Below are 27287 nucleotides of genomic sequence, written 5' to 3'. Positions count from 1 at the left end.
ACAGACACAGCTGAAAACAAGCTCATTTTTAGGGAGCTTAGATGCAATATCCTGGGACCTACTCTTCCATGGGGAAAGCTGTAAAGACGCAAAAATCATTGACCTGTGGTTTAAAAGTAATTTAGCCCAATCTGAGATAACGACTAGAAAATAACTCATCCCCAGAGCGCAACGCCAAGGGAGGGAGAAACAAAGAAGTTACAAGGGGTTTGGGCTTGTTCCCCCTCCAAAGTAGCCTAATAAAAGGAAGTTTACATACACAACACCCAGCAGGACTAGAAAACACTCCGAGTAGTTTTAAATATCTGAGGAAATTGAAACAGAGTGGAAAGCGCTGAAGTCACCCCAGTTTGAGTGCAGTGAGTGGATTTTGAGCCATGTAATCATGAGCCAGCGGCCAAGCCCAGAGAGGAGAGCTGATAAAGACTGGGAATGCAATGCAAGTCAGTATGACTTCGTTCTGTCCAACAAGATCTAAAGACTTAAAAAAAAAACAACACTGAATTGATTTAATTTCTCAAACCTCTCTGTATTGTAATCAAAAACTTCAGTGCTTCAGTAAAGGACATGTTAACTGATCATACCTCTAACCCGTTTTGGATTTTAACCTGTTCAGCACGTGATCACACCAGCGGGACTTCACAGAACTCAACGGTATCCTGGAAAACTGGGGCCTAGCATCCTGGAGACTGTGGATTACAAAGGCTTGGAAACTTTGTCAAATTCATCAGATGGTCCCATTCCAGAATAGGCCCGTTTTACAGAATTTTGCTCTAAAGCTCAGTTACACTTTTATGCAAGACAGCTGATCTGCACTTTGGATTAATCCCAAAAAGCGGTTACCGAGACATGCAAGTGTTGCAACGAACAGTTAACCGAAGCCTCCAGCGGGATGCTGTAGGCAATCCTTCCCAGTGCAAAGGAAAATCTGAAATTTCACACTTTCTCCCCACAGGCCTGCACACACACCAGAAGACACTGACGGATCACAAAAGGCTGAAGAAACCCATGCTACCTATGGCAGGTGCCCGTTTACTAAGCACAAGTTGCAAGAAATGCTGTCCCAAACGCAGCCTGACACCAAGGGCCACAACCCCTCCTGCGCAAGCCTCATTTTCCCATTTTAATGGCAAGCACGTGAAGTGTGGTGTTACTATGGGAGCTCCTTAGTTTTAAAAACCGCTTGTAAGGCAGAGTAGTTGCAATATATTCTAGCAGCAGTATGAACTACTGTGAAGAATTAACTGAAATTTTGTGGGTCTTTGTACACAATCAGTGTTGCCTCTGAAACCAAGAGGTGAGAATCTGAATGATCTTGCCTTCACTCTTGCCGTACAAGTAATTTGATGCAGAAACCACAAGCCTTCAAGCTTGCTAAGATTCCTTTTATTTTTAAGCTACTGAATTCTGTTTTCAGGTTAAAATGTGTACATTCTCCTAGCCAAAGGAAACCGAGCTGTCAAATCTGTCTACACATCCTGCACCGGCTTCCTGCCGAGCCCCGGCAGCACCACGGCTTCCTCTTTCAGGCGGGACTGAAACTGCTGCCATTTCATCACAGGTACCGGCTGAAGGCAGCTCGCTGCAAGCAACTGCCGGCTGGTGACCAAGAACCATTTCGTGATCCTCTTTAGTACACACCGTTAACTCACGAGTCGAAGCTTAACCAGTCCGTCACAGCTTCCAGATCTTGGTTTGAGAGCCTGCTCCACATTGCGAGAAAACAGAGCCATTTCTGAAAACTGAGAATAAGACCGTTTCTCCCCCCACCCCAATGTAATTTTACAGTAAACAGGTTATTAGCTCCTGTGGGGTCAAAGCACTCAGGAGTCCACAATAAAAGGAACAATATTCACAGGATTTTACTCATAATCTCTGTTAACCACTATTACCCTTCCACACTACTTTCATTTCATATTTTATAAAAAAGTAAACAAATAAAGTATTTGTATTTGATAATTTGTTCCCAGATTAATCACATCCATTTCAAGGCACCCTTGCCCTACCATTCCAAGGTCCTTGCCCTCTGCCACCTCCTCTATCCCTACTACAAACTAACACTTTTGCTTTTCAAAGTGACAAGTCTCCCAAATCAGGGGCACCAAAGAGATAATCAGCTACTACGATCCAAGCAACCGGGTTTTCCCCACCGGAGTTATGTGGAGACGGTACTGATCGCATGCCTGTGTTACAAACCTGGCACAGCAAACGCTTCATCACAAAGATCACCGCGTACAACGCACCAGTTCTCTGCAAAGATCAGAAACCACCAGTGAAGACCACACGAGTTCAGCTGTCAACCGTAGAGTTAAAAGACCTTGGACCTCTTGGTACACTGATATTGTCACAAACCTGTGATGCAAAACACCAACAGAAGCTGCTCTCCGATTCAGAGCTGAACTCCAGAAAGACTAACTGGCACAGAAGGCAAAACTGGTTTCAAGAGCAGTATTAGCGTGGCCAGCATTCTCCTCTGCAGGTGTACAGCAGCCATTTACAGAGGTTACCTAAACTTTCCAGCCCAGAGCCCACCTTTCGGCTTGCTAGGAATCATCTTATTGACAGAGATCTCACCCCAGAACTAAACACATCTGCCACTTCTATGCTAGTAATGTGGTAGATGAAATTTAAAAGAATCTATTATGCTCTAAACCACCTGGTGCCCAAGATGACCTGCTTGCCTTCCCCACAGCCCAGACCGCTGCAGGCACACAAGCTCTATACAGAAATGCATTTGCTCCCAAAGGTTCCAAGTTGAGCTTAAGCCTGGGTATTTGATTTCTTAAACAGAGCTTAGAAAGGCTGTCCAACTACAAGCCAGCACAGGAGTTGCACTCCCTTAGAACAAGGCAAATCATGAAGTCCAAGACAAAACCTGCAAAAAGCAGAAAGGACAGACTGAAGAAATATCTTGTATCGCATCAGTTCAGGATCTTGAAAAAGATATCCTTCTTTTTAAGCATTGTTTGTTTTTTTTTTCCATAACTGCCACTAGCAAGTCAGACAATCCTTTAAATCCTGTCTCAGAATTTGCACTCCACAAGGGAGAGCTACCTCCAAAAAACAGCGTTGCTGTGTGGTTCATATGGAAGGTGTCTAATTATGAGACATAAGGCCAAAAAAGCTCAGTTGCGCTACAAGTTGGTGTCGAGACGAGCACAAGAATTCAGGTAAAGATCCAGATCGGCAGCCGGCGGGTCTCAGTCTGAAGCTGAAGAGACTCGCGGCAGCAGAGCACGCTGGCGGGCTCCCTCCCGCACGCCTGCCCGCACCCACAGTCCCAACCTGGTGTTGGATGCAAGAATGGGAAACATTTAGGCAGGCCCACAAAAGCAAACTGTACGAAGAGACACGGGATCACCATCACCGACGTGATGCCATCACTGGCACTATGACAGACCTAACTGAGCTCTCAGGCTGATGTTGCCCTTGAAACCCACAAAATTTGCTATCATTACGGGAATCCCTGTTCCGAGATAAGTATGTGTCTGGGATCTTGGAGCATCCCCAAGCCTGCCACTCGACAGAGCGTGTGTATCCCAACACCTCCGTGGTTTTGAAGCGCCCGTTTCTGGACAAGGCACTACAGATTACCAAGGAATAAGTAAGAGATCTCTTCTCAAAACACAACTGCCTGAGATCAACTGATACTTTCTACACTTAATGCAACTTTCTGTTTCTAATTATGTAAGAATTGACAACTACTTTGCATATCTTCATAAAAGATGTGCCAACAAACTCAAGTTGTGCCAGGGAAGGTTTAGACTGGAAAAAAACTGAAAAACTCCTTCCCCGAAAGGGCTGTCAGGCCCTGGCCCAGGCTGCCCAGGGCAGGGGCTGAGTCCCCATCCCTCGGGGGGGATTTAAAAGCCGGGGAGATGTGGTGCTTGGGGACATGGTTTAGTGGTGGCCTTGGCAGCGCTGGGTTAACAGTTGGACTCGATGATCTTAAGGTTTTCCAACCTTAACGATTCTATGATTCTATAAAGCAGAGACATACACAAGATGGGAAGTGAAGACAGCTGGGTGGGGGAATTTTAAAAGCCCGAACCTAAACTACCAACACGTTTCAAGTTCTGTAACTTCAAAAAAAGAAGGGGAAAGCCATGACATCCCGTTTTAGCCCTAAGTTCAAAACAAGCAAGCTGCCCATGCAGCCTGGCCAGACAGAGAGCACGGCTCGGTAGGCTCCTTGCTACCACACCAGTTATGCCGCGGTGCGGCCATGCCTCCACCTGCCTCAGCACTGGCATCGCTGGTCGATCCCACTTGATGGCTCAAAACAACTACCTCAACTTTATCACAAACTCAACAGAAAAAAGCAAAAGTGTCAACTTCTCTGTTATCACTTTGGTTAAAGTTACACTGTCAAAAGCAGCCGTCAGCACTGGGAAAACCTGCCCCAGATTAAACACTGGGAAGTATGTGGGCTTACATTAAGTCCTTTTCTGCCAAAGGCATTTTAATCTTACATTATTACTCTTCGCTTTCATACACTACAGGAAGCTGTTTTACTCTGCCGTGTAACAAAATCCTGTTCAGTATTTTAATACCACACTAAAAAATTCTGTCTTTATTAGCTTAGTCTCATACTGTTACTATTTAAAAATAGGAGCCATACCTATACTCCGCACATACTACCAAATCATGGCGCACACTAGCCTCGATGTTTCTCTCCCCACACCCGTGGCCAACTACATTTAACAGCGGTAAAACAGACGCTGGCAGAAGTTCCTCTATTTTGAGGCACATTTTTGCATAATGGGAAGCACCCTGCATGCACATCAGTTGCAACAGATCGCTCCTCATTCCTGTTATGCTCAGGGACGGGGCAGTTGTGGGTGCTCCATGTGCACAGCCTGAGGGGTGCCTTGAGGAAGCAGCGTGTTCGGGGGGGATAGCTGAGGCCGACTAGCAATGTTCTGTCTGAGGACTAACGAGATGAAGCTTCATTAATGAACAGTCCCAAAGAGACTCTTCCCAGCCACAGCACTACCTTGGTGTTTCTATTAAAACTAACGAAGTAGCTGGAAAGCTCGCCAACAGCAGGACTGAGGCGGGAGAGGTGGCCCTGCACTCACCTAACCGGAGGAAGGAACCGCCCTCCCTGGCACGGCAGCAAAGCCACCCGCAGCGCCGGGGCCGCAGGACCGAGAGCCTGTTGGGCAACCGGCAGCTTCTCGGCAGTAGGTAAATGCAGAAGACGCGCAAGAACTAACAGCCCCCACACCGGGACATGGAAGAAGAGGCTCCTTCTGAGAAGAACTAAGCCTTTCCTCAGCAACACTTCACAAGCACTAAAAAAAAAAAAATATCACTAAACCCCAATTAACTGCTCAAACGCACGAAGGTGAACCACAACCAGAGCGTGCCTGCTGTCAAACCCAAGCCCAGTACGCAGCCCTCCCACAAGAAGCCCTTTTGCATTCAGCTGTTTACCAACCACAGCTGGCCCAACGCAAACAGCTACACCAGTTGATGAAGTGGCAGATGCCTTCTTTCCTTACATCCAAAGCTGCAGGAGCATTTTTGTCATTTTTTCCCCCCCAAAACAGAACACTCATCATTGGCCAAAAACACAGCACAGCATCTTTCAACTTGAGAAGAGCTGAGCAATTCAAAACAGCTTGTTACAAACCAAGACAATTCTGGCAGCCTTCGCTCTTGCTGCGAGTCTGGCACCACAGGCGACAGCGCTCCTCTCCCGTTGCACCCGGCAGTCCCGCTCCACCACGCAGCCTGCGGTTTGCTCTAACGCTGTATTAGCTTGGTAAAAACCTTCACCCTGCCATAGTTTGGTCTACGCTTAAAAAACACGCGCTGATACCACGCAATCTGACCACGGGCACAGAAGCCTTAGTACAGATGAGGGCGGTATCTGCACCCACCTCCAGACAGAAGGGCTCCGAGGAAGCCCCTGCGTTGCTTTATTAAAAAAGGTTTTGTTTTGGTTTTTCACGAGACAAGGGAACAGCGCGTGGAACAACTCTCGTGCTAGGAACTGCACCATAACATTCAAAAGTATTGGGGTGAATTAGCAGCACAAGAGCTTAAAATAGAACAATGGGTTTTAAAAGCTTTTGCAAAACTCTGTTTTCTCTTTATAAAATGTTACTTGTTTAGAAGAAAAGTCAATGCATCTCAAGAAAAGGACAGCTGCTTTCCTGATGAGAAAACAGGCCAAACAGCATTTTGAAGTTTTAAAACTCTTTAAAACAGAAGTCACTATCTGAAACTCAAAGGGAAGATTACAAAGATCAATTACATGGCAGCAATGTTGAAACTCTGCTTCTCACATTCACTATTTTCAGTTTACTGCACGGCCAGGAGTGGATAAACAAACCCAGTTCTTCCACCCAACAACGATCGAAAGGATCCACCACCAGAAGCCAGGAATGCCTTGGCTTAATGCCATTTTTGTCACTTATCTCAGGCATTTACCTGCGCACCACCATGCAGACGCAGGAGGGGCTGCAAGAGGCAGCTCACCACTGCGTGTGGATGGCCACACGTAGGCAGGGAGGGTAACTTTGTGCCAGGCTTTAGCCCCAGGGATACTCCAGCGAAAGGGTTTTACCTGCCATTTCCAGGGGTAATCCCTTCTGGTGGACACCCTTACACCATGGTGTAAGCTATTTGAAACAGGGCTTGAAGGAAGTCACCTAGTTAAATGATGACAGGCTGCAGAAGCATAAAGATACTTTAAATTTCTTTAAAACTTCAGCATAAAAGCTTATCTAGTCAAGATGCTGTTTTATTTGTCATCTATTAAATACTGAAAATAGGGGGGTGTTCACCTGCATTTAGCATAATGGGGGGAAGAGGAGCCAAGGCAGAAGTCTACAATACGCCAAGTGGTTAAAGAGAGCTTCTTGCTACCTGGAGTACCAGAAACCAATTTCACTTCCATTTAATTTGACAGCACCTTCATCTTCTACCAAAAAAAGGCGTTGTTCTTTCCTCGGGAACGGAGCCTCGAGAGCGAGGATAACTACATCCCCCTACAATTCCTCCTTACAGGCTATTAGTCTAGAAGCTCCGATCATTGAAATTCATATGATGGAGCCTAATGACAGCGTGAAAGCTCGGCTGACCACAGAAGGCAGGCGGAGGAAAGAGAGGGCTAAAATACACAAGCCCATAGGTGACTTAAAAGCTGTGAGCACTCACATTAGCGTAAAACAGGTCACACGCACCTCAACGGCAATGATGCATATTAATTTATTGTACAAGTTCTCAGGAGCCAGAAGCAGAGTTGGAACCCAGCTACATCAATATGCTGTATTAACTTTGAAGCTTGTAGGGTAACAGATAGCTGTTGAAGAGATTTTAATTAAGATGTCCGGCTGTCTATGCTCGTAAGACTTGGAAATTTATTCTAGTACTACAGCTGCATTTTAACCAGAGAGAACCTTTACATCAGGACTAGCGGTCAACTTTGTGCTGCATCGGCCTTTCATGTGCTTTACAGGAAAGCAAGAAAAGCACCGTTGCACGCTCATCAGGGAAATCCCTAGGAGTTTCAGATGGGCTCCATTTCTGTTTACTATTGTTCTTGTCGTAGAAGATCTACGGTTTCCATTGTAGATAGTCCAGACACTCTAGGACTTCCAGAACACTTCTATTTAACAGTGAAAACACAATAAACTTCCCAAAACCAGCCATCAGTTTCAGGCAAACAAATACCCCCAGAGCAGGCTACAGAATGAACTAAGAGCATCAGTTGCAGGTCATGAATAACCAAGTTCAAAGTATGCAAATCTAATGATTAAAAGTTCTGCCTACAACACGTTACCAAACTGCAAACATGTTTTATCTTGCATCGCAGTAGTTTTATTCCCTGCCAAGACTTAAACACCCTTTTCCTCGTTGCTACTGAAGCATACAAGTGAACAGCTTAAACACAGAATCGTTTCTACAATTAGCAATATACCGATTTGAGTCTTACGTGCGTCCATAAGACCTGTTTCAAATATACATTTGCCTATACTGCCTTCCCCATAATCCTACACTAACAAGAACGAACGGTTTACAAAGCAGAACAGCGGATTCTCCACGTATAGCTAGCCGAATACAAAGGCTTTCTATCTAAAGTTGGTTTTGCATAAGACCCTTCTGCTAACTGAAAGAGAGAAGCTTTAAGTGCTTTACTGTGTTATGCCGATTAGGAATACGAGAAGCTTGATCCAGGTTTTAAATACCCTTCCAAAAAAGAAAAAAAAAAAAAAAAAAAGGACGTTTGGGGCACTCTGATTTAACGCTGAATAAAGACAGCTAGCACCTCCTTTGCTAGGAGAGAAGAAGCACAGATGAACAGGAGACAAAGACAACCACAGATGGCCAGACTGAACTCTTCCTGACTACACACTTGTCATCTAACATGGCCTCCTCGTTAAGGCCTCATCTTCCCCGTGCTTTTGCCAAAAGCGGGTAGCAAAGCCGCTCTGGCTCCACTGGTTGCAGTACCCACACAGACAGGGCAACAGGAATTCTGACCATTTTGCAATTCTTCATTAAGCACAGGTTTCACAACGCCGGTTGTTACATTCACAGCTACCTGGCTACACCGGCGTCTCCCGCTGCTGCCACCAGCTCCAAGTTCTACCCGCTGAGAGGAAAAAACACTAAGTCCAGACCACTAAAAACAAACCTTTACAACGCAGCAAGGTGACACGCTGCTGTAGCATATACACCTTGATGAGGTTTTAAAGGAGGAAAGAGAAACGCATGTCAACACCGACCCTCGAAGCAGCACTGGCTCCTACCCTAGCCAAAACCAGCCACATCGCTGGCACTGGGTAACGCCGGCTTCGGGACGGTCTTCGAGGAAGCCAACGACCTGGCACCTAGGGAGGCAAAAGACAAGCGGCACCTCCCAACTCCTCCTCGGGTAGGGGCTGACTTTTCGCAGCGCACACAGCTCGAGCTGAGCCTTTCGCAGCGCCCGCACCCCCGCTGCGGCTCACGGCTACCGCGGTGCCCGGGCGTTGCTCGCCCGCAAGAAGCCAGGGCGCCCAGCCCGCAGCCCCGCAAGGCCCAGCTGAGCCCCGGGGCTTCTCCCCCCCGGCCCCCAGCGCAGCCAAGCCGCACCGCGGAGGAGGAAGCCGCCGCCAGGGCAGGGCGGTCCCCGCGGGGAGCGAGGCCCGGGCCCCCGCCACGGCCGATGCACCCAGCCCCGGAGCGGGAACGCTTCCTGCCGCCGCTCCCGACCGCCGAGGGTCCGGCCCCCGCCCGCCGCGCCAGGAAGCGGGGGAGGGGAGGAGGCGGCGGCGGCCCGGCACCGCCGCCCCCGGCGGACCCGACCCCGCGAAGGCCGAGCCCCCCCAAAACGGGCACCGGGGGGCTCCGCGCACCCCCCCCCCCCCGCGGCGCTGCGAAGGGCCGCCCCCCCCCGCCGGCGGCCGCCCGGGGAGGCCCGGCGCACACCGCGGGCCCCGGGAGGGCGGCTCCCGCACGGCGGCGGGGCGGCGGCGAGCCGGAGGACGGGGAAACGGGGGCGGGGGGTCGCGGCGGGGGTCGCGGCGGTACCGTGCCCGCCCCGGCGCGGCCGCTCACCTCAGAGTCTCCGCCGGGCGTTGGCAGCTCGCTGCGGGGTCTCCTCGGCTCCGGCACAGGGGCACGCTGCCGCTGACGTCACCACGCAGCGGGCGCCGGGCGGGGCGGTGGCGGCGGCGAGGGGCGGGGCCGGAGGGGCGGGGCGTGCCGCCGAGCAGCGCCCCCTGCCGGCCGCGCTCCGCCCCACCGCGGCCGCGCGCCGCCGCCTGCGGGGGGGGGGGGGGGGGGGCGGGGGGAGCCCGGGGGCCGGCCCGCACCGGGGAGCGCGACCGCCCGCAGCAGCCCCCGCGCCGAGCGCGCGCCGCCCCGCGTGCACCGCCCGCACCGCCCCGCATGGACCCCGGGGCCGCGGGACCCCCACCCCGCACCGCCCCGCATGGACCCCGGGGCCGCGGGACCCCCACCCTGCACCGCCCCGCATGGACCCCGGGGCCGCGGGACCCCCACCCCGCACCGCCCCGCATGGCCCCCGGGGCCGCGGGACCCCCACCCTGCACCGCCCCGCATGAACCCCGCGGCTGCGGGACCCTCACCCCGCACCGCCCCGCATGGCCCCCGGGGCCGCGGGACCCCCACCCTGCACCGCCCCGCATGAACCCCGCGGCTGCGGGACCCTCACCCCGCACCGCCCCGCATGGCCCCCGGGGCCGCGGGACCCCCACCCCGCACCGCCCCGCATGGACCCCGGGGCCGCGGGACCCCCACCCCGCACCGCTCCGCATGGCCCCCGGGGCCGCGGGACCCCCACCCCGCACCGCCCCGCATGGACCCCGGGGCTGCGGGACCCCCACCCCGCGCCGCCCCGCATGGACCCCGGGGCCGCGGGACCCCCACCCCGCACCGCCCCGCATGGACCCCGCGGCCGCGGGACCCCACCCCGCACCGCCCCGCCTGCACCCAAGGGCTGCAGCAGCACAAGGAGGGCGCGAAGTCTCCCCTGCAGGGTGCACGTGCGCCCCTGCATCACCCCAAATTCCCTCCATTTCTTTCTTCCCCCCCCCCCCCCCCCCCCGCCTGGAGCTGAAGCTGAAAGAAAAAGGGGGGAAGAACCCCAGCTCCTCTTGCGGGGAGGCTCCTCCTGGCTGGGAGGCGGCCCCGCGGCGCAGCGGGCACTCGCGGGCCGTCATAACCGAATCTCCCTGAGCCCCCCAAATACAATAAAAACTGCCCTTCGGGAACAAGAGCACAAGAAGAAAATCTCTGAAATTTGAAAAGTAGGAGCCAAAATCCAGCCCGAAACAGAAAACTCGTTTAGAGTTAATTCGATTTTTAAAAGCCAGGAAGACCTGCCGGTCTTGTAGCGCGGCTCAAGGTGACGTGGAAGCAGCAGAAAGCCTGTGGTTGAAAATCCCTGTTGTGGGCAGCTGAAAACCATCTGAAAAGGCTGGAAAAAAAAATGCTCTATATCATTTTTAATTTTGCCTGCGGTGCCTGGCCCCGCTTCGGTGCCTCCTGCAATTTTAGCCCATCCAGGAGATGTTTTCCCTCGCTCCGTTGTCGTTCGTGACATCGAGCCGTTCATGAACCCGGCTCTCAGGGCCAGAAGAAGATGAGAAGGCTCCCGGCAGCCCTAAGACTCAGCAAACATCGGCTCTGGGGAGCACCCAGCAGAGGATCGGACGGTAAGAGCATCTTTCTACCGGCCCTTTTAAACGAGCCCTGGTTTATCTGCACGTCCGAAGATGGAGCAAAAACCGCTCTGCCCCACGTTAATGGTGTCAGAAGCCCATCTGTGTCTTCTCCTGCAAAGGTTGTCCGTCCCTGGGGATTTCAGAGCGAGCCGTTGCCTTCGGACCAGCTTCGCTGCTGCCCTGAGTGCTCACAAAAGGGAGAGGAATATTTTCAAAATTAATTTTAAAGATGAAACCGTGAATGGAAACGAAGTCTTGCAGGAGATGGCTGAGTTTTAACCTTTTTCTCCGGGAAACGCATTATTTACTGCAGCTGGAACTGCGGCCTCTGGTTCTGCCTCCTTCGCTCCTTACCTACCCGGTTGTTCCTCTAAGCAAAGCAGAGGGCACACGCTCGCCTAAATGAAAGGCTTGAAAAACACGTCGGAGCGAGATGTGGGCCATACCTCATCTGCGGACAACCTCTGCCCTCCGGCACTGCGTCCCGCTGACTCTTCCCAGCTGATTTTTGGATTAAATCCCTGCCTCGTCAAGCCAAAAACCCATCAAGACAACGGCTCGGTAGAGGCCGAGCCGCGCAGATGAGATCACGAACCTCGAGGGACTTGGGGAATCCTCCATCGAGCACCATCTCCTCGGTTCTCCAGAAACTCCTCCTCGCTGCGAGCGTTGCAGCAGGCTCCAGCTCATCTTTCTGCCTCCTGCTCCATCCTTGCCCATTTTCCACGGGACGGGTTGCTCGGCTCTGCAGCAGCACCTTCCAGCGTCTCTGACGTTGCCTCGGTTCTTTGGGTTTAATTAGATCAAAAACCAGCCAAGATGGCAACGCTGGGTGAGCCGTTTCGGGGGAATCAGCCGGCATTTGGGGGGAACAGTTCCCCCTTTCCCGCATCACCTCCCTGCTCCGCAGCAGGACCGTTCGGCAGCCGCATCCCCGCTTCCCGCACACGGAGAGCACCGAGCGCGAGCCCACCATCTCCATCTCTTGCCTCTTGATACCTTCTGTGTATTTTCCTACACGGCTACATCCAGAGCGGTTTTGCTCTTTTGGGGCAAAGCCAAGAAAAAGACTTGCCAGCGCAAGAGGACCCGCGGGACGCCGGGGAGCTACGGGGTACGGAGGGCTGGGGGGGTTTGCTGGAGATGTAGGAAAGCACGCGGGGGATCCCACGCCTGAAATCAGAAGCTACAGAGGTCTACGGGCATCACCCCGATCCCCTCGCACATGTCATCGTACAGATGTTAATGACGGGAAACAGAGATAAAACTGGGGCAGGATTCCCCTCTTCCCAGAGGAACATAAATCAACCCATGTGAAGATCTCTGCTCTTGCTGTAATTAGCGCCATGGCTAAGCCCATGCAGTAATTAACTTTCTCCCTTCCAAGTTAAGATTTAATAACATGCAGTAAAATAAGACCTGGGGCGATGAAACAAGCAGGGAAAAAACCCATCAAATTAGACACTTGTGACTCGATAAGGAATTAATTATACCTTGGTCTAATAATAATAATAATACGTTGCTTCTAATCTGCCCTTGTGCTCCAAGTGAGGGAGGGTGAGCTGGGAAAAGGCGCTGGAAATGTCCCGCGTCGACTCCGAGGAGCGGGTTTCTGCCAACCAGAGGGTCAGCCACACTGGGATGGGGATGAGCTACTGCATCTGGCAGAGCTGGGAGAAGAAAATCTAGGACAAAAAATAATCCTGGGCTGCCAGAGAGCTGTCTCAGACCTCCCATCCTAGCAGGGAACTGCTCTTCCCACGGGGAATCGGTGCTGCCAGCAGCCCCGAGCATCCCTCAGGGCAACTCCCAGGGTGTGCCGGGGCGGGGGGACCAGGAGAGAGGGAGACCGGAGGCCGGAGCCCTGCCGAAGGGGGAATAAACTGCAGCGATGGCAAGGCCCGGGGATGGTGCCGGTCCCCGAAGGTCTTTTGGGGATGCAAAGAGGTCCTCCCTCCCCTTGGCAGAGCCACTGCAGCACCTAACCCGAAGCAGCAGGTTCAGACATCGAGATGGAGATGCAGGAGTCGAGGGTGACCTGGGAGGACACGGTGCTGCAGCATCCTTCTCCACAGGACTCCAGTGGGGCACCCAAACCCCTCCCAGCTGCAGGCGAGGGCCAGGAGGAGCAGGACACTGGGAACTTGGTGTAAGACCAACAAATCAATGCTAGAAAGAGAACAAGGAAGTTTAGAGGAGTTAAAGAGATTATTTTGAGAGAGTACGCATGAATCGACCCAAGCCTGATGCAGACTTAGCCCCGAATTGAGTCACACATCACCCAGCAGAGCTGAAGGCAGCGATGTCTTCCTCGGCAGTGGTTAAGGAGAGATGGGGCGATGCCTGGGAAGGTCACCTGGAGCTGAGTGACCGCCTGGAACAAGCAAACCCCCAGGAAGGTGAGCGATCGCTGCACCCAAGGCCATGCCATGGGGAACAGGGGACACCAGTTTTCCATCACCACCTCAGAAGTGAGGAGAGCCCAACTGCAAATGTGGGTGGAGATGGTGCTTCTTGGTGGAGCCCAACCGCAAGTGCACTTGCTCCAAGAAGCACCATCTCCACCCTTGGTGGGCCCAGACCCCAGGGTCACAATTCCCCTTCCACGAACGGTCCCCAACCTTCACACCTCACCAGCGGAGGAGGAGGAGGCTACAGCCAAGTGTGCACATGCAACGCCTTGAGCATCACCTAAGGTCACTACCTTGTCGTCTAGGGGAGGTGAACAAGTCACAGGAGGATCCGACCAGATCTGACGTTACACGCCGGGATCCAACCTGGGCATCCCCTTCTCCATCTGTACATTCCCATCTCGGCTCCTTGCAGAGCAGGCGAGCTCCTGGAGGAGCCCTGTGCGGCTGGGCAGAGGGAGGACATCTCCTCAGCAGCTCTGATCTTTGCTTCACCCCAGTTCTTGGTGGAAAAAGAGGCTGGAGATGTCCTACCAACCCCACGTGCCACCCAGTCTCCCCGGTAAAGCCAGAGGGATGTTTGCCATGCAGACAGGACACCGGGCCTGTCTTGGAGGCACGTTTGAGACCAAGATTGATTTATTTTATTGTCTCCGCTGCTCCGGCACAGAGGCATTCAGTGCGCCTGCACGTTCCTGTCTCACCCCGGCAGCTCAACCACTCGACGCCAAGGGGAACACACGAGGACTGTGAAACACCCACCTTTTGAAGAGCACCTGACGCCTGCATGGCACTTTTGAGGACGCTCTTCCCAGAGAAGAGAGCTCCGGGTCTCCCTGTGTGACAGACGCAGGGGTTTGGGCCAGCTGGGACACAGACCAACAGACTCAGGTCACAACAGACCTTTCTGTGCGGGGTTTCAACCGCTCTTCCCAGGCCACAGAGCTTCCTAAATATCGGCGTTTTAATGAGGGGCAAAATCCAGCCCTGAACTCCTTACCTGCCGCAGGTCGTCACAGTGAGGTACGCCAGAGCCAGACAGGTAGGACATATTTTATAGCATTATCACATCTGCCCCAAGCATTTTTGCTTTTTGCCCCAAGCCCTCCTGGAATTGCCTCCACCTGATATTATCTGCCTCTCGCTACAGCTTGGCATAAGTCAAAGAAATAAATTACTCAATTACTAGAAAATCCAGTAAGACTGAATGCAGAATTAGTCTCGTTAAAGCACAGAGAAAGTACCGGCGGCATCAGCATTTTTGTTTCTTGGTCTCCTTCCTCGCTCTGCCTTTGGCAGCGCGCAGGCACTGCGTGTCCTCACGCAGGGTGTCTGCGCAGGGGGTCCCGCGTGGTCACTCGTGTCACTTGGTGAGGCCCTGGAAGTTGGGCTCCGTACAGGGGGGCAGCGCTGCCTGCCGGCTCAGCAGCTTATCCAGGATGTTTATTTCAGCATCTCGTCTCTCAATGTCCTCAAACGGAGTCCAGGACATGTCGTGCTGGAGCTTATAGGCACCGAGAAATTCGTGGGGACTGGTCCCCCATTCCTGAAAAGAAAGGAGAGATTCACGTCGCCACTCAGTTCCCCTTGGAGCTGGGCTGTGCTGTCCCTCAGCCCAACCTCTGCCCATCCCGGATAGCCCTGCCACCTTTGGAGCAGTCCCAACGACGTGACCATCCCATTTTCTAACCTAAAAATAGGCTCAACTACTCTAAGACCAGGTCAAGCTACAGCGCTGCTGACGCAGGGAGGCTTGGGAATACAAGATCTCCCTGACCTGCACAGAGCACCTCTGCATGCTCGGTGCTTTGCTCTGAAGCCTTCACCCTGCACCTAAGAAAAGAGGTGGCCTGGGAGGAAGATACCTCCAAGACCACCCCTACCAAGCTGCAGACAAACTCACTCCCTGGACTGAAGCCCCTGAGAAGACCATGCCGCCAGACAGCCACACTGGACAGGGAAGGCCCAGGGCATCTTTGCAGTTCTTTGCTTCCAGAGAAAGAACTGCAGGGACCGAAAGGCAGAATTCAGGTCCACGCACCAAAGGTCTTCTTGCCCGCCACCCACCAAGAGCTAAGAGAACTTCATAAGATGGCTCTTACACCAGCAGACCAAGGACAACCACCAACTGAGGAGGAGCCAACAAATGCCGCCACCAAGTTGGTGCTTTGGTCTGAGGTCCAGAAGTGCCCAAGCACCAGAAATGTGGCTTTTTTCGCTCCCTGCTTCCTCAGGGGCTGTTACCACCCACCTTGGGAGACAGGATGGAGAAGTATCGCTGGCCACTCTCCCGCCTGTACATGTAGTAAATGTTTCCTGGCTTCTTCACGAGGTTGCAGGCCACGTGGTGCAGATCAGCATCTCTGTTAGCTTCATCCAAGACCTAAAAAAAAAAAATGTAAAATTTCTACACTTGAAATAAAATGACAGCACACTATTGCCTCTCAGCCAGAGCCCGAGATACATCACTTGACACACCTCCCGCGAGGCCTCATCCTCCCTGGCACATGTCTGGCTTCACGCGGCACATCTTTACTTGTCCCAGGAAGGAGATGCTTTCCAAAGGCATAAAGTTTTCTCCAAGTTTCCCCTGTCAGCTGGACCTCAGAGCTCCTGCACCCCTCCACAGAGGTGCAGATACCTCCAAGCATCAAGGACCTCTTCACCACAGCCCCAGGTTCACCTCTGTGCCTGACCCCACCACGTGCTGGACTCGGTCCTCGTCTCCGTACACAGCTGCCGGACCCTGGGGGCTTCCCTGCTGCGGTCCCCAAGGGAAGGGACAGCAAACAAAGGGGCTGTTGTCTCCCCAGCTCCACCAGCTGACTGCTCCACAGCTCCGGCTCCACCAGTTAACGATTATATGACGTAGTGGCCTTGATGGCAGCGGGCCAGTCGCAGTGACTGGCAGATCCTTTCCCACTCCGGCTCTGAGATTTCACCCCCAAGGGTGAAGTCTGACTTGGACAGCCCAGCCCCACTGGGCTTGCTGCCGGAGCCACCCGCTCCAGCAAATGAGCTGGGACGAGCTGGAAAGCCAAGCCCATCGTCAGGTAACAGCTCATCTTCTCCCAAGGGCTCAGATCCAGCCAGGGCCACGTCGTCACCCCGCTGCACTGAGTCCTCCCGGGAGCACAGCGCACACACTACGGTGACAGGAGTCATCTGTCCCCAAACCAGAGTCATCTCTCTGTCCTTCCTGACACCTGAGCTGCTTTTGAGTAGCCGCCCTCACTCCTCCGCCTTAACAGACGGCCTCCCTGATGTGCAGAGGACTTGGGGAAAGCACCAAAACCAACCCTCCCCCATCCCCAGCTGATACCAGACAATAAACCCTCCTTATCTTCCCACTGAATCTTCTCTACTTGGCTCCTGGCCACGATTCACATCCAGGCCACAGCTCTTCCCAAAGGTCTGGCAGTTAAGAGGGACGCTCATCTCCCTCCCCTCACAAGCACAAGGCAACGAGCCTTCCGCCCAGCTCGCGGACACATCCTCACCTTCCGAGCCTGCTCCTGCAAGTACCGGATCTGCTCGGCGATGACGGTCAATTTATTGCAGGCATTCGCTCGGATGAAGTCGTCCGCCTGCAAACAAGAACGAAGTTTGGTCAGGACGGGGAAGAGCCGCGGCCCTTCGGACCCTGCCGTGCTGGGTGCGTGCTGGAGAAGCAGCAGTCGTGGCCTCGCTCAAGGCTTTACCGTGGGTGGTGCAGGAGCTGCCCTGCGTGCGGCTGGGGGTGCCGGGGCACCCCTGGGCGGTGGGGTGACAGCCGTGGAGCAGGGACCAGGCGCTGGGGGGTGCCTGGATACACTGGGTGGCAGTGGAAGGGGGCAGTAGGACATACTGGGAGGCACTAGCATGGACTGAGAGGTAGTGGGATGCACTGGGAGGAGGCAGTAGGACTTAGAGGGAAGCATTTAGGTGGACTGAGCAGCTCTGGGGGACATATTGCACTAGGACGTAGCACTGGAAGGCAGTAGGATGTACTAGGAGTCACTGGGGGGATAGCAGAACGTATTGGGAGGCACTGGCGTAGGCTGAGAGGCACTGCGATGGACTGGGAGGGGCAGTAGGACGTATCAGGAGGAACTGGGGTGGACTGAGAGGCACTGGGATGGACTGGGAGTCACTGAAGGGGGAAGACGACATATCAGGAGGTGCTGGGATGGACTGGGGAAGCGGGCAGTAGGATGCACGTGGACACACTGGGCTGGACTAAAGGCAGTGGGACATACTGGGAGGCAGCAGGGCATACTGGGATGGACTGGGAGCTTAGTGGGATGTTCTGGGAATCACTGGGGGGCAGCAAGACACAGCGGGAGGCACTGAGGTGCAATGGGAGGTACTGGAGGCATAAATAGTGCGGCTCACTGGGAAACATAGGAAGGTACTGGGGGGCACTGGGGCATACTGGGAGGGCACAGTGGGATATGGTGGGCGGGACCACGGGACACAGCGGGAGGCCGCCGGGGACACCGGAGAGCAGCAGGACGTGCTGAGAGGCACCAGGGCCGCCGCCGGCTGAGGAGGCCCTGGAGACGGCCGGGAGGGAGCGGGACACCGGGCACCCGCGCGGCCCCGGGCCCGGCCCTGCCTCCGCGGTGCCGCCGCCGGGGCCCAGCCCTCACCTGCTGCACCTGCCGGGCCAGGGCCACCAGGTCCCCGGGGTCCCCGACGCGGGCGGCGCGGCCTGCGCTGCCCTCCACCAGGGCCAGGCCCACGCCACCACCACCACCGGGCTCCGCGCCGCCCTCCGCCGCCATTACCGGCCCGCCACGCCACGCCCCTTCCGCCCAGCCACGCCCCTTCCGCCCAGCCAGGCGGAGCTTCCGCTGCAGGGCGGGGCTACAGTGCGGCGGCTGCGGGCGCTGATTGGTCGGCCGGCGGGCGGGGCGGGGCGGGGCGGGCGGGGCGCGGGCGCTCCCGGTGCCCGGTTCGGGGGCGGGGCGTCCGCCGGGGCGGGGCGGGGCGGGGCGCGCGCGGCCCCGAGGCTCGGCCATGGCGCTGCCCGCGCTGCTGCCGCTGCTGCCGCTGCTGCTGGTGCGGGCGGCGACCCCACCGGAGCCGGTACCGGTACCGGGGTCGGTACCGACAGACCCCCCGCTGCCGGCCCAGCCCCCGGACGCTCTGTTCGCCGCCGGCGCCGAGGCGTACGCTCGGGGCGACTGGCCCGCCGTGGTGTTGCAGATGGAGCGGGCGCTCCGAGCCCGGGCTGCCGTCCGTTCCCGGTTGGTGCGGTGCCGCCTGCGCTGCGCCAACGCCACGGCCGGACCGGCGGAGGGGGCCGAGCCCCGGGCCGAGCCCCAGCCCGACCCGGTGCTCCGCGACCTGCTCTTCTTCCGGGGGCTGCTGCGCCGTGCCGCCTGCCTGCGGGGCTGCGGGCCCGCCGCGCCCTCCCGGTACCGGCTGGGCGAGGAGCTGGACCGGGAGTTCAGCAAGCGCAGCCCCTACAACTACCTCCAGGTCGCCTATTTCAAGGTACGGGACCGGCGGCGGGACCGGGAGGGGGTCCGGGGGCGGCGGGACCGGCAGCGAGCGCGGGAAGGGAAGGGGGCTGTGCCGGTGCGGGGGGATGCCCGGAGGGATCGCGGGACCGAGGCGGGGGATGGTGGGATGGGGCCGGGAGGAGCGGGCGGGGGCGATCCCGGGTGGGGGGGTCCCGGGGCCCGGGAGCGTCCGGCCGCCCGCCCCGGCGGGGTGGGGGGTGCGGGCCGGCGGCCCCGGGCCCTGCCCGTCCCTCCGCTGCCCCCCCCGCCGTGCCACGTCGGAGCTCGCCGGAGCCGCCCCCGTCACCGCCCTCCGCCCGGCTGCGGGACCCCCGGCCTCCGCCGGGCCCCGGGGTCCCCTCCGCACCCCACCGGGGGTCCGCGCCGTGGGGCGGGCGCTGCCTCACCCCCCCACCCCGTCCCGCCCAGATGAACCGGCCGGCGCAGGCGGCGGCGGCGGCACACACCTTCTTCATGGCCAACCCCGGGCACCAGGAGATGAGGCAGAACCTGGAGTACTACCAAGCCATGGCCGGCGTCCGCGAGGACGACTTCACCGACCTGGAGGCCAAACCCCACCTGGTGAGACCCCCCCCCCGAAAACACCCGTCCACCGCTGGACCTGCGGCGGTCACACCGCGGCTGTTGGCTCGGCAAGCTCATGAGATGCCACCTTGGTGCTGTGAGGCCCATCCCGTGGGGACAAGGCGCCCCGGGTGCTCCGTCACGGGGAGCGGGGCATTGAGCACCCCCCCTCCATCATTTCTCATCCCTCCGCAGAGCGAGTTTCGGCTGGGCGTCCGGTTTTACACGGAGGAGCAGCCGGCCGCCGCCATCCTGCACCTGGAGAAGGCGCTGGAGGAGTATTTTGTGGCGGACGCCGAGTGCCGCGCGCTCTGCGAAGGACCCTACGACTACGAGGGCTACAACTACCTGGAGTACAACGCGGACCTTTTCCAGGCCATCACAGGTGGGAGCTGCGCACGCTGCATCCCACCTCAGGAGTTGGGGTCAATCCTGGGGGGGGGTGGTCCCCAAAGAGGTCCCCAAAGACCTGGGGGGTGGTGGGTCCCCATAAGACGGCAAACCCCATCCTAGGTTTCGCTAGGAGGAGCGTGGCCAGTAAGTGGCAGGAGGTGTTTGCCCAAGCTCAGCACTGGGGGTGATGCCCAGGAACCCCCCCAAATTCCAGAGGGATGTGGAGAACCAGGAGAGGGACCAGCAGAGGGTCACTAGGACACAGGGGGGGGTCCTGAGGATGGTCACTGAGAGCAGCACAGCCCCATCACTGATCATGCAGAGCTGGGCGACCACCATCCTTGGGGGTTTCCACCACCAAAAAGCTGCCAACAGCCCTGCTGCCAGCAGGAGGTTGGAGTGGAGACCCCCAGGGTCCTGTCCCCCACCCCTTGGGCCACCACGTGCAGTGACACGGGGTTTTTCTCCACCAGATCACTACATGCAGGTGCTAAGCTGCAAGCAGGGCTGCGTTACGGAGCTGGCCTCCCAGCCCGGCCGGGAGAAGCCCTTGGAGGATTTCCTGCCCTCACACTTCAACTACCTGCAGTTTGCCTACTACAACAGTAAGCAGCTCATTGCCCCGTCCTCCGTTGGCCATCGGCGCTGGCTGTCGTGCTCTGCACGGGCCGTTCTTCATGGGCAGAACTCGCAGACTCACAGAATGGTTTGGGTTGGGAAGGGACCTTCAAAAATCATCTAGTCCAACCCAAGATGCAGGGACATCTTGCACGAGATCAGGTTGCTCAAAGCCCCATCCAACCTGACCTTGAACTCCTCCAGTGATGGGGCATCCACGTCTTCTCTGGGCAACCTGTTCCAGTGTCTCACCACCCTCATCATAAAAAATTTCCTCCTTGTGGCCAACCTAAACCTACCCTCTTTCAGTTTAAAACCGTTGCCCCTTGTCCTGTCGCTCCAAGCCTTGGTAAAAAGCTGTCTCCACCTTTCTTGTAAGCCCCCTTTACATACGGAAAGGCTGCAATAAGGTCTCCCCGCAGCCTTCTCGTCTCCAGGCTGAACAACCCCAACTCTCTCAGCCTGTCCTCACAGCAGAGGTGTTCCATCCCTCGGATCACTTTTGTGGCCTCCTCTGGCCCCGCTCCAACAGCTCCATGTCCTTCCCGTGCTGAGGACCCCCGAGCTGGACGCAGGGCTCCAGGGGGTCTCCCCAGAGCGGAGCAGAGGGGCAGGATCCCCTCCCTCGCCCCGCTGCCCACGCTGCTTTTGACGCCGCCCAGGAGACGCTTGGCTTTCTGGGCTGCGAGCGCACGTTGCCGGCTCACGTCCAATGTTTTGTCCATCAGTATCTCCAAGTCCTTCTCCACAGGGCTGCTCTAAACCCATCCATCCCCCAGTCTTTACTGATACTGGTGCAGGACCTTCCGCTTGACCTTGTTGATCTTCACGAGCTTCACGCAGCCCCGCTCCTCCGGCCTGAAATGTGCCACGGGAGAGCTGGGTCTTGCTGCGCCTGGTTGTAAGCACCCTCCACATCGCTTTAGGTGCTCGATTCCCAGGCAGCTTCGCTTTCCAAGTGAAATGACAGCCTGGAGAAGCATTTGGTTTTTTCTCCTGCCAGCTCTCCACCTCTGGCTCCAGACCCCAGAGGTATCCTCCCCCTCCAGAACAGTTACTTATAACCCAGGCAAATATACCCAAATTTATTTTATTTTTTTATTCACCTCCTTAGAAAACTCTAAACTGTTTCTGTGCAAATTTCTCCAAAAGGAGGAAAAAAACCCCAATGACGTCCAAGAAGATTGAAAGGCTGCAATCCTGTGCATGAAAGTGGGTCAGGGTGCTTAAGTGGCTGAAAATTGCAGGTTAGCCTGGAAATGGTTGGTTCTTGCTGCCTGGAAATAGGCTTCAAGATGTTTTCCAAGTGAGAAAACTACCCAAGCAGTGGCCCTGCTTTCTGGTGAGATGATTTCTGGAGGCAGGAAAGCGCCTCGGACTCTGAATTTTGCCTTTGTGGCAGCAGTTGTCTTTGCGCCGGGGTATCTGCCGTGCTTGGGAGACCCTTTGGAGAACAACAAGAACTTTCTCTCTTGTTTCTCCTCCATATCCATGTTTGCTCTGTCTCTGATGCTCTTGGACGTGCCGTAACAGCCCCGTTTCTCTTTGCAGATGGGAATTATGAAAAAGCCATTGAATGTGCCAAAACCTATTTGCTCTTCTTCCCCAACGACGAGGTGATGAACCAGAATTTGGCCTATTACACCGCCGTCCTGGGGGAAAACCTGGCGGGACCCATCCAGCCCCGAGAGGTGAGTGACCGGCTGGGATGAGCCGTTGCAGGGACATCTCCTCCCCTCCTTGGGGACCTTTGCAGAGGTTTTGGGGTCTGCTCTGGATGGATCTGCTCTGGTCCAGCCCCCCTTCCATGGCAAGGTGGAGAGGAATGGATGGATGCAAGACCCAACAAGCTGGAAAATAGCTGAGGGACTGAAAAACGGCACTGAAAATATCTTTGGCCAAGTGAAGGCTTGATGGCTTGCCCAAATGGACCAGCTCTTGTGGGAGAGGTCTGCGAGAGGCAGACGGACAGACTTTTTAGGAGGATCTGAGCCCACCTCTGCTACAGAATTCCACAACCAAAGTGAAATTGCTTAAAAAGGAGATTTGGCTTCAAAATAGCTGTATCTGGATGCTCGGGTGCTGCCTGGGAGGTGGTAGGCTGGGATGGAGGTCTCTGCCCCATCTCAGGTGGAGCAGGGAAGGGAATCTGCTTGTAAAGAGCTTCCGGAAGGAGAGACGTGCCTGTGCCTCTGTCTCCCCCATCCTCTTCCCAGGGCTCATCCACATGGGACCGGGAAGTTCATGCAGGATGGGGAAAGCTACTTGCTTCCCGGCTGCCAGAGGGACTGGGAAACGAGGGCTGCGGGTCTGGAGCAAGGACCATGGGAATGATGTAAACCCAGCACCCTCCTGCCCTTGCTCAGGGTCTTCCCAGAGCCCTCGTGCCGTGCCCTCATCCCATCCCTCTGCCCCTTGCCACAGGAGATCCAGGCATACCGGCAGCGAAGCCTGATGGAGAAGGAGCTGCTCTTCTTCAGCTACGATGTCTTCGGCATCCCCTTCGTGGACCCGGTGAGTGATGCTGGACTAGGCTGGACGCAGTGGCCAGATGGGAAGGGGATGAGGGGTCTGCGTCCCAGCCAGGTCCTCGTCCAGCTCCTGATGTTGTTGTTCTTCTGGCTGCAGGACACTTGGACTCCCGAAGAGGTGATACCAAAAAGGCTGCGAGAGAAACAAAAGTGAGTGTTCTCCCAAGCTGATGGCCAAGCCTACCCAACGGGGGGACCGACAGGACGTACCCCTCTTCTTCCGTGGGGTTTGGGCCAAAGGCATGGCCATGGAGCTGCTGCCAGGGAGGTTTTTTGGTGTTGGGGCTGGAAGAGGCTGCTGGAGGGCAGAACTTTGCTCCCCATCGGCCCTTGGGGTGAGGGGAATGGGTAGGTCATCCCGAGCAGCTCAGGGTGAGGGATGCGTTGAGATTACTCTCTCCAGCCTTGGGCTTTGTCACCGGCCCCTGGAGACACCTTGTCCTGCCCTTGTCCTGGTGCCCCTCGTTCCTGACACGGGGGTAGTGGGGCAGTGGAGCTGATGGCTGCTGCGTGCCCAGGGCGGAGCGGGAGACGGCAGCACGCATCTCGGAGGAGATCGGTAACCTCATGAAGGAGATCGAGACGCTGGTGGAGGAGAAGGCCAAGGAGTCTGCCGATATGAGCAAGTTCATCCGAGAAGGTGCGGAGGGCCGGGAGAGGAGGTGGGATGGAGACCACCGTGTCCCCTGCTGCCAGTTCGTGGTCCCTCCACATGGGTGGTGGCAGGACCACAGCTTCCCCCAGCACTGTACCCCAGGGTTGGTGGCACCCATCCCTGTATCCTCCCGATCCCATTTGCACCACAGGCGGCCCCTTGGTGTATGAAGGAGCCAGTGTCACCATGAACTCTAAAACCCTGAACGGCTCCCAGCGCGTTGTGGTGGATGGGGTCCTTTCTGCCGAGGAGTGCCGCGAGCTGCAGAGACTCACCAACGTGAGCATGGGGACGGGAGGAGCGGGCAGGGATGGGGCTGAAGGGTCCCATCCTGTGGCTCAGAAGTCAGACCAGTAATGCCAGTTGGGTTTTGCAGGCAGCTGCCTCGGCCGGGGACGGCTATCGTGGGAAGACATCTCCTCACACCCCCAGCGAGACCTTCTACGGCGTGACTGTCCTCAAGGCCCTCAAGGTTAGGGTGGCTGCGGGGAGGGGGGAGAAAGAGGCTGTGGAGACCAGGGAGGGGGGGGTTTGAAGGCAGGCAGCTGCCCACACTTGCCCAACCTGCCTGGGGCTGAGCCTGTGTCCTGTCCGTCCCCCGCAGCTGGGCCAGGAGGGCAAGGTGCCCCTGCAGAGCGCCTACCTCTACTACAACGTGACGGAGAAGGTGCGGCACATGATGGAGTCCTACTTCCGCCTGGAGGTCCCGCTCCACTTCTCCTACTCCCACCTGGTGTGCCGCACAGCCATCGATGGTGAGCATCGGAGGAGCACAACCTGAGGAGAAGCAAGTCTCCTTCAGCCCCTTGGCCTCTCTGGGTCCCCTCCAACAGCTGGGGTGGTCTGGTCATGGACCTTTCCTTGGAGACCTCCTTGCTGCTCCCTAACCTGCTCCTTTTCCCAAAAGGAAGGTGTGGGGAGCTTGTCCCTAAGCCTGGTTTGGGAAGATGAGCAGCTCTGTTGGTTGCCTCCAACGGGGCGGGTGGCTTCATGCCATACAGGATTTCAGCACTCGGAGGTATTTGGGATCGGGTGCTGGGAGAGACTCTGTGTGGAGGGCCATGGAGGTACCATGGGATAAGTCAATGGAGGCTTGTGCCACCTGAATGGCCTCTCGTGGTCCATGCTCCAGCGAGTGGAAGGGCTTTAGACTACAGGTGACTTTCTTGTCACCTCCAAGCATGTGGCACTTGGGGACAGACCCCGGTCCTGCAGAGGCAAAGGGGTCCTGACGTCCCAGGTCTTGTTCCACCCTAGAGAAGCAAGAAGGCCGGAGTGACAACAGCCACGAGGTGCACGTGGACAACTGCATCCTCAATGCGGAGGCCCTGGTGTGCGTGAAGGAACCTCCAGCCTACACCTTCCGGGATTACAGGTACCAGTGGTGTCCATCGGCCAGAGCTTCCCCACCGGAGGGCACCATGGCTTGGTGGGAGGGCAACCCAACCTGGACTCTCCTGCCTCTGGCTCTTGCCATGATGTTGGGGAGGGTTCCTGGTCACTGGAGCTGTGGCCTGGAGTGATGGTCACCCCCCTCTGCTTGTCCCGTGCTTCCTTTAGTGCCATCCTCTACCTCAACGGGGACTTTGAAGGAGGAGCTTTCTACTTCACTGAGCTGGATGCCAAGACCGAGACCGTAAGTAGCTCGGCTCCTTGAGGATCCACGTGCAGCACCAAACCCAGCTCCTGCCTGCTCCCCCATCCCCTGTGCCACCGCAAGGGATGCACTTGGGTTGGGAGGGACCAACCCCCCCCTCACCCACCGGCCGCATCCTGACCGGGGCCCCCCATCCGTTGCAGGCGGAGGTTCAGCCGCAGTGCGGCCGCGCCGTGGGCTTCTCCTCCGGCTCGGAGAACCCCCACGGGGTGAAAGCCGTGACCAAGGGCCAACGCTGCGCCATCGCTCTCTGGTTCACCCTGGACCCTCGGCACAGCGAGCGGGTAAGCTCCCTCCCCGGCAGCGGGTGGGTTTTTTTGGGGGGACGATGGCCATGTTTATCCCTGTGGTTCTGCCCCGCAGGAGCGCGTGCAGGCGGATGACCTGGTGAAGATGCTTTTCGGCACGGAAGAGGGGGATTTGCTGCGGGAGACGGAGCTGGAGCAGGAACCACCGGCTGCCGTCGCCATGGGGAAGGACGAGCTATGAAGTCCCATGGGGACCAGGACGTCCCTGCCGGGACCAGCGACACCAGCATTGCAGCTGCAGGCTGCTCAGCCGTGGGGCTGCCGACGGGATCCCCCCCGCCCCCAGCCCACGCGGGATGGGGAACTGGGGGATGCCCCGCACCACGCCTGCGGCATCCAGCACCCCCTGCGGAGCTGACCTGGGGGTATCATGGAGACTCTGGGGGGGGGGGTGACATGAGGGACAAGGGAGGGATGCTCTTTTGGGGGTGAGGACCCAGTGCCACGGTAGCAGCCGTGTGCCTTTCCGCTCGGCTGAACCTGCGGCTATTTAAGTGCCTTCTGCAGGAAATGGGTAAATAAAGGTGGTTTTTTTCTAAGCTGCCGCTTCCTTGGCCGGGGCTGGAGGCTGCTCTCCTATCCCCCTCCCTCCTTGGCTGTCACCCGGTGTTGGCACGCATCCTTCCCTCCTTGCAAACATTTACCCAAGGGGTTTGCAGCCATGCAACCCCAGGAAGGCGTTTTTTGGGGACGAGGGAGACTTTTTGAGGAGCCAGCAGGTCCCATGGGTGCTGCGACCCCCCTCCATTAGCCCCGCAGCATCCCCTGGACCCGGCTCCTGGAGTGTGGGAAGGGACCCACGATTTCACGGAGGAGGGAACCGTCCTTGAACAAGAAGGACATTGAGCACTGGGGCACCCCCGAACAGGGCATCAAATTGTTCCCGTGGGTGTCTGGCCCCGGCCATTACCATAACCATCTGGGGAATGTGAGTAAATAAATCCTGCCCCACGCCGCCGGAGCTGGGCACCCCCATAATATTTAGAGAGGGCGTAGGGCAGGTCCTGCTCAGCATCGGGGTGGCAGGGGGGGTCCTGGGGGATGGTTTCTCCAGGATGACTGGACGGTCCCGCTGGTGGTTGCCCACCATCCCGGTGTCCGACCCCGGCCGCCCGAGCGCGTGAACAGACTGCTAATGAGGCCGGGGCGGTTAACGATTGCCAGGTCCTGGGGCTGCCACTCGCTTGGTGTCACCGGGGCGGTGGCACATGTCCCCCCCACCCCCCGTGTCCCACTCCTGCGGGGGGGACGCCGCCATCAATGGTGGCTCTTGTTGGCATGGCGGTGGCATGCCCGCCTTGCCCCCGCGGAGAGGCGAGGGTCAGGCGTGGGGGGCGCGACCCCCTTCCCCGCTTCCCTGCCGCATTCCCGGAGCCACCCCCGGGGCCTCTGCGGCTGGAGGGGGGTCCTGGCCCCCGGCAGGAGCGTGGGGGGCCATGGGTGGGCTGGGGGCT

General features: G+C 57.0%; 3 protein-coding genes across 6 annotated transcripts in view; 1 reads left to right on the top strand and 2 right to left on the bottom strand.

Moving 5' to 3' along the window:
- CDC42 (cell division cycle 42) overlaps nt 1-9638 on the bottom strand; it is a 28601-nt gene extending 18963 nt beyond the window's left edge. Inside the window, exon 1 of the mRNA XM_082329088.1 lies at nt 9556-9638. The gene's annotated coding sequence lies outside the window, so the exon portion shown is untranslated. The remainder of the gene's footprint in view (nt 1-9555) is intronic.
- Nucleotides 9639-12572: 2934 nt separating this feature from the next.
- LOC309598318 (uncharacterized protein C1orf50) lies at nt 12573-18363 on the bottom strand (the record flags this gene model as incomplete). Of its 4 annotated transcripts, none has more annotated exons than XR_014230029.1 (5): nt 12573-13560; nt 13891-15143; nt 15849-15980; nt 17098-17184; nt 18229-18363. XR_014230029.1 is itself a non-coding variant. In XM_082328762.1 (4 exons), 4 exons carry the CDS (start codon nt 18361-18363, stop codon nt 14961-14963), a joined length of 537 nt encoding a protein of 178 aa, XP_082184888.1. In that variant the 3' UTR covers nt 12573-14960. The 4 variants fall into 4 exon arrangements, 1 of the variants encoding a protein (XP_082184888.1); XR_014230030.1 differs by having other exon boundaries at nt 12573-13355; nt 14360-15143; XR_014230031.1 differs by having other exon boundaries at nt 12573-14433; nt 14842-15143.
- Nucleotides 18364-18590: 227 nt separating this feature from the next.
- On the top strand, nt 18591-26193 carry P3H1 (prolyl 3-hydroxylase 1). Its single transcript, XM_082329128.1, has 15 exons — nt 18591-19078; nt 19516-19668; nt 19867-20056; nt 20538-20669; nt 22234-22373; nt 23107-23196; nt 23311-23363; nt 23732-23853; nt 24020-24147; nt 24245-24340; nt 24473-24623; nt 25126-25243; nt 25429-25504; nt 25669-25809; nt 25889-26193. The coding sequence occupies exons 1-15, from the start codon at nt 18599-18601 to the stop codon at nt 26012-26014; spliced, it is 2196 nt and encodes a 731-aa protein (XP_082185254.1). The 5' UTR covers nt 18591-18598; the 3' UTR covers nt 26015-26193.
- The last annotated feature ends 1094 nt before the right edge of the window (nt 26194-27287 follow it).

This window comes from Platalea leucorodia (genome assembly GCF_965183815.1).
Source record: "Platalea leucorodia genome assembly, chromosome: 17".
NCBI classification, from domain to species: domain Eukaryota; kingdom Metazoa; phylum Chordata; class Aves; order Pelecaniformes; family Threskiornithidae; genus Platalea; species Platalea leucorodia.
This window is presented reverse-complemented; position numbering and strand designations above follow the sequence as displayed.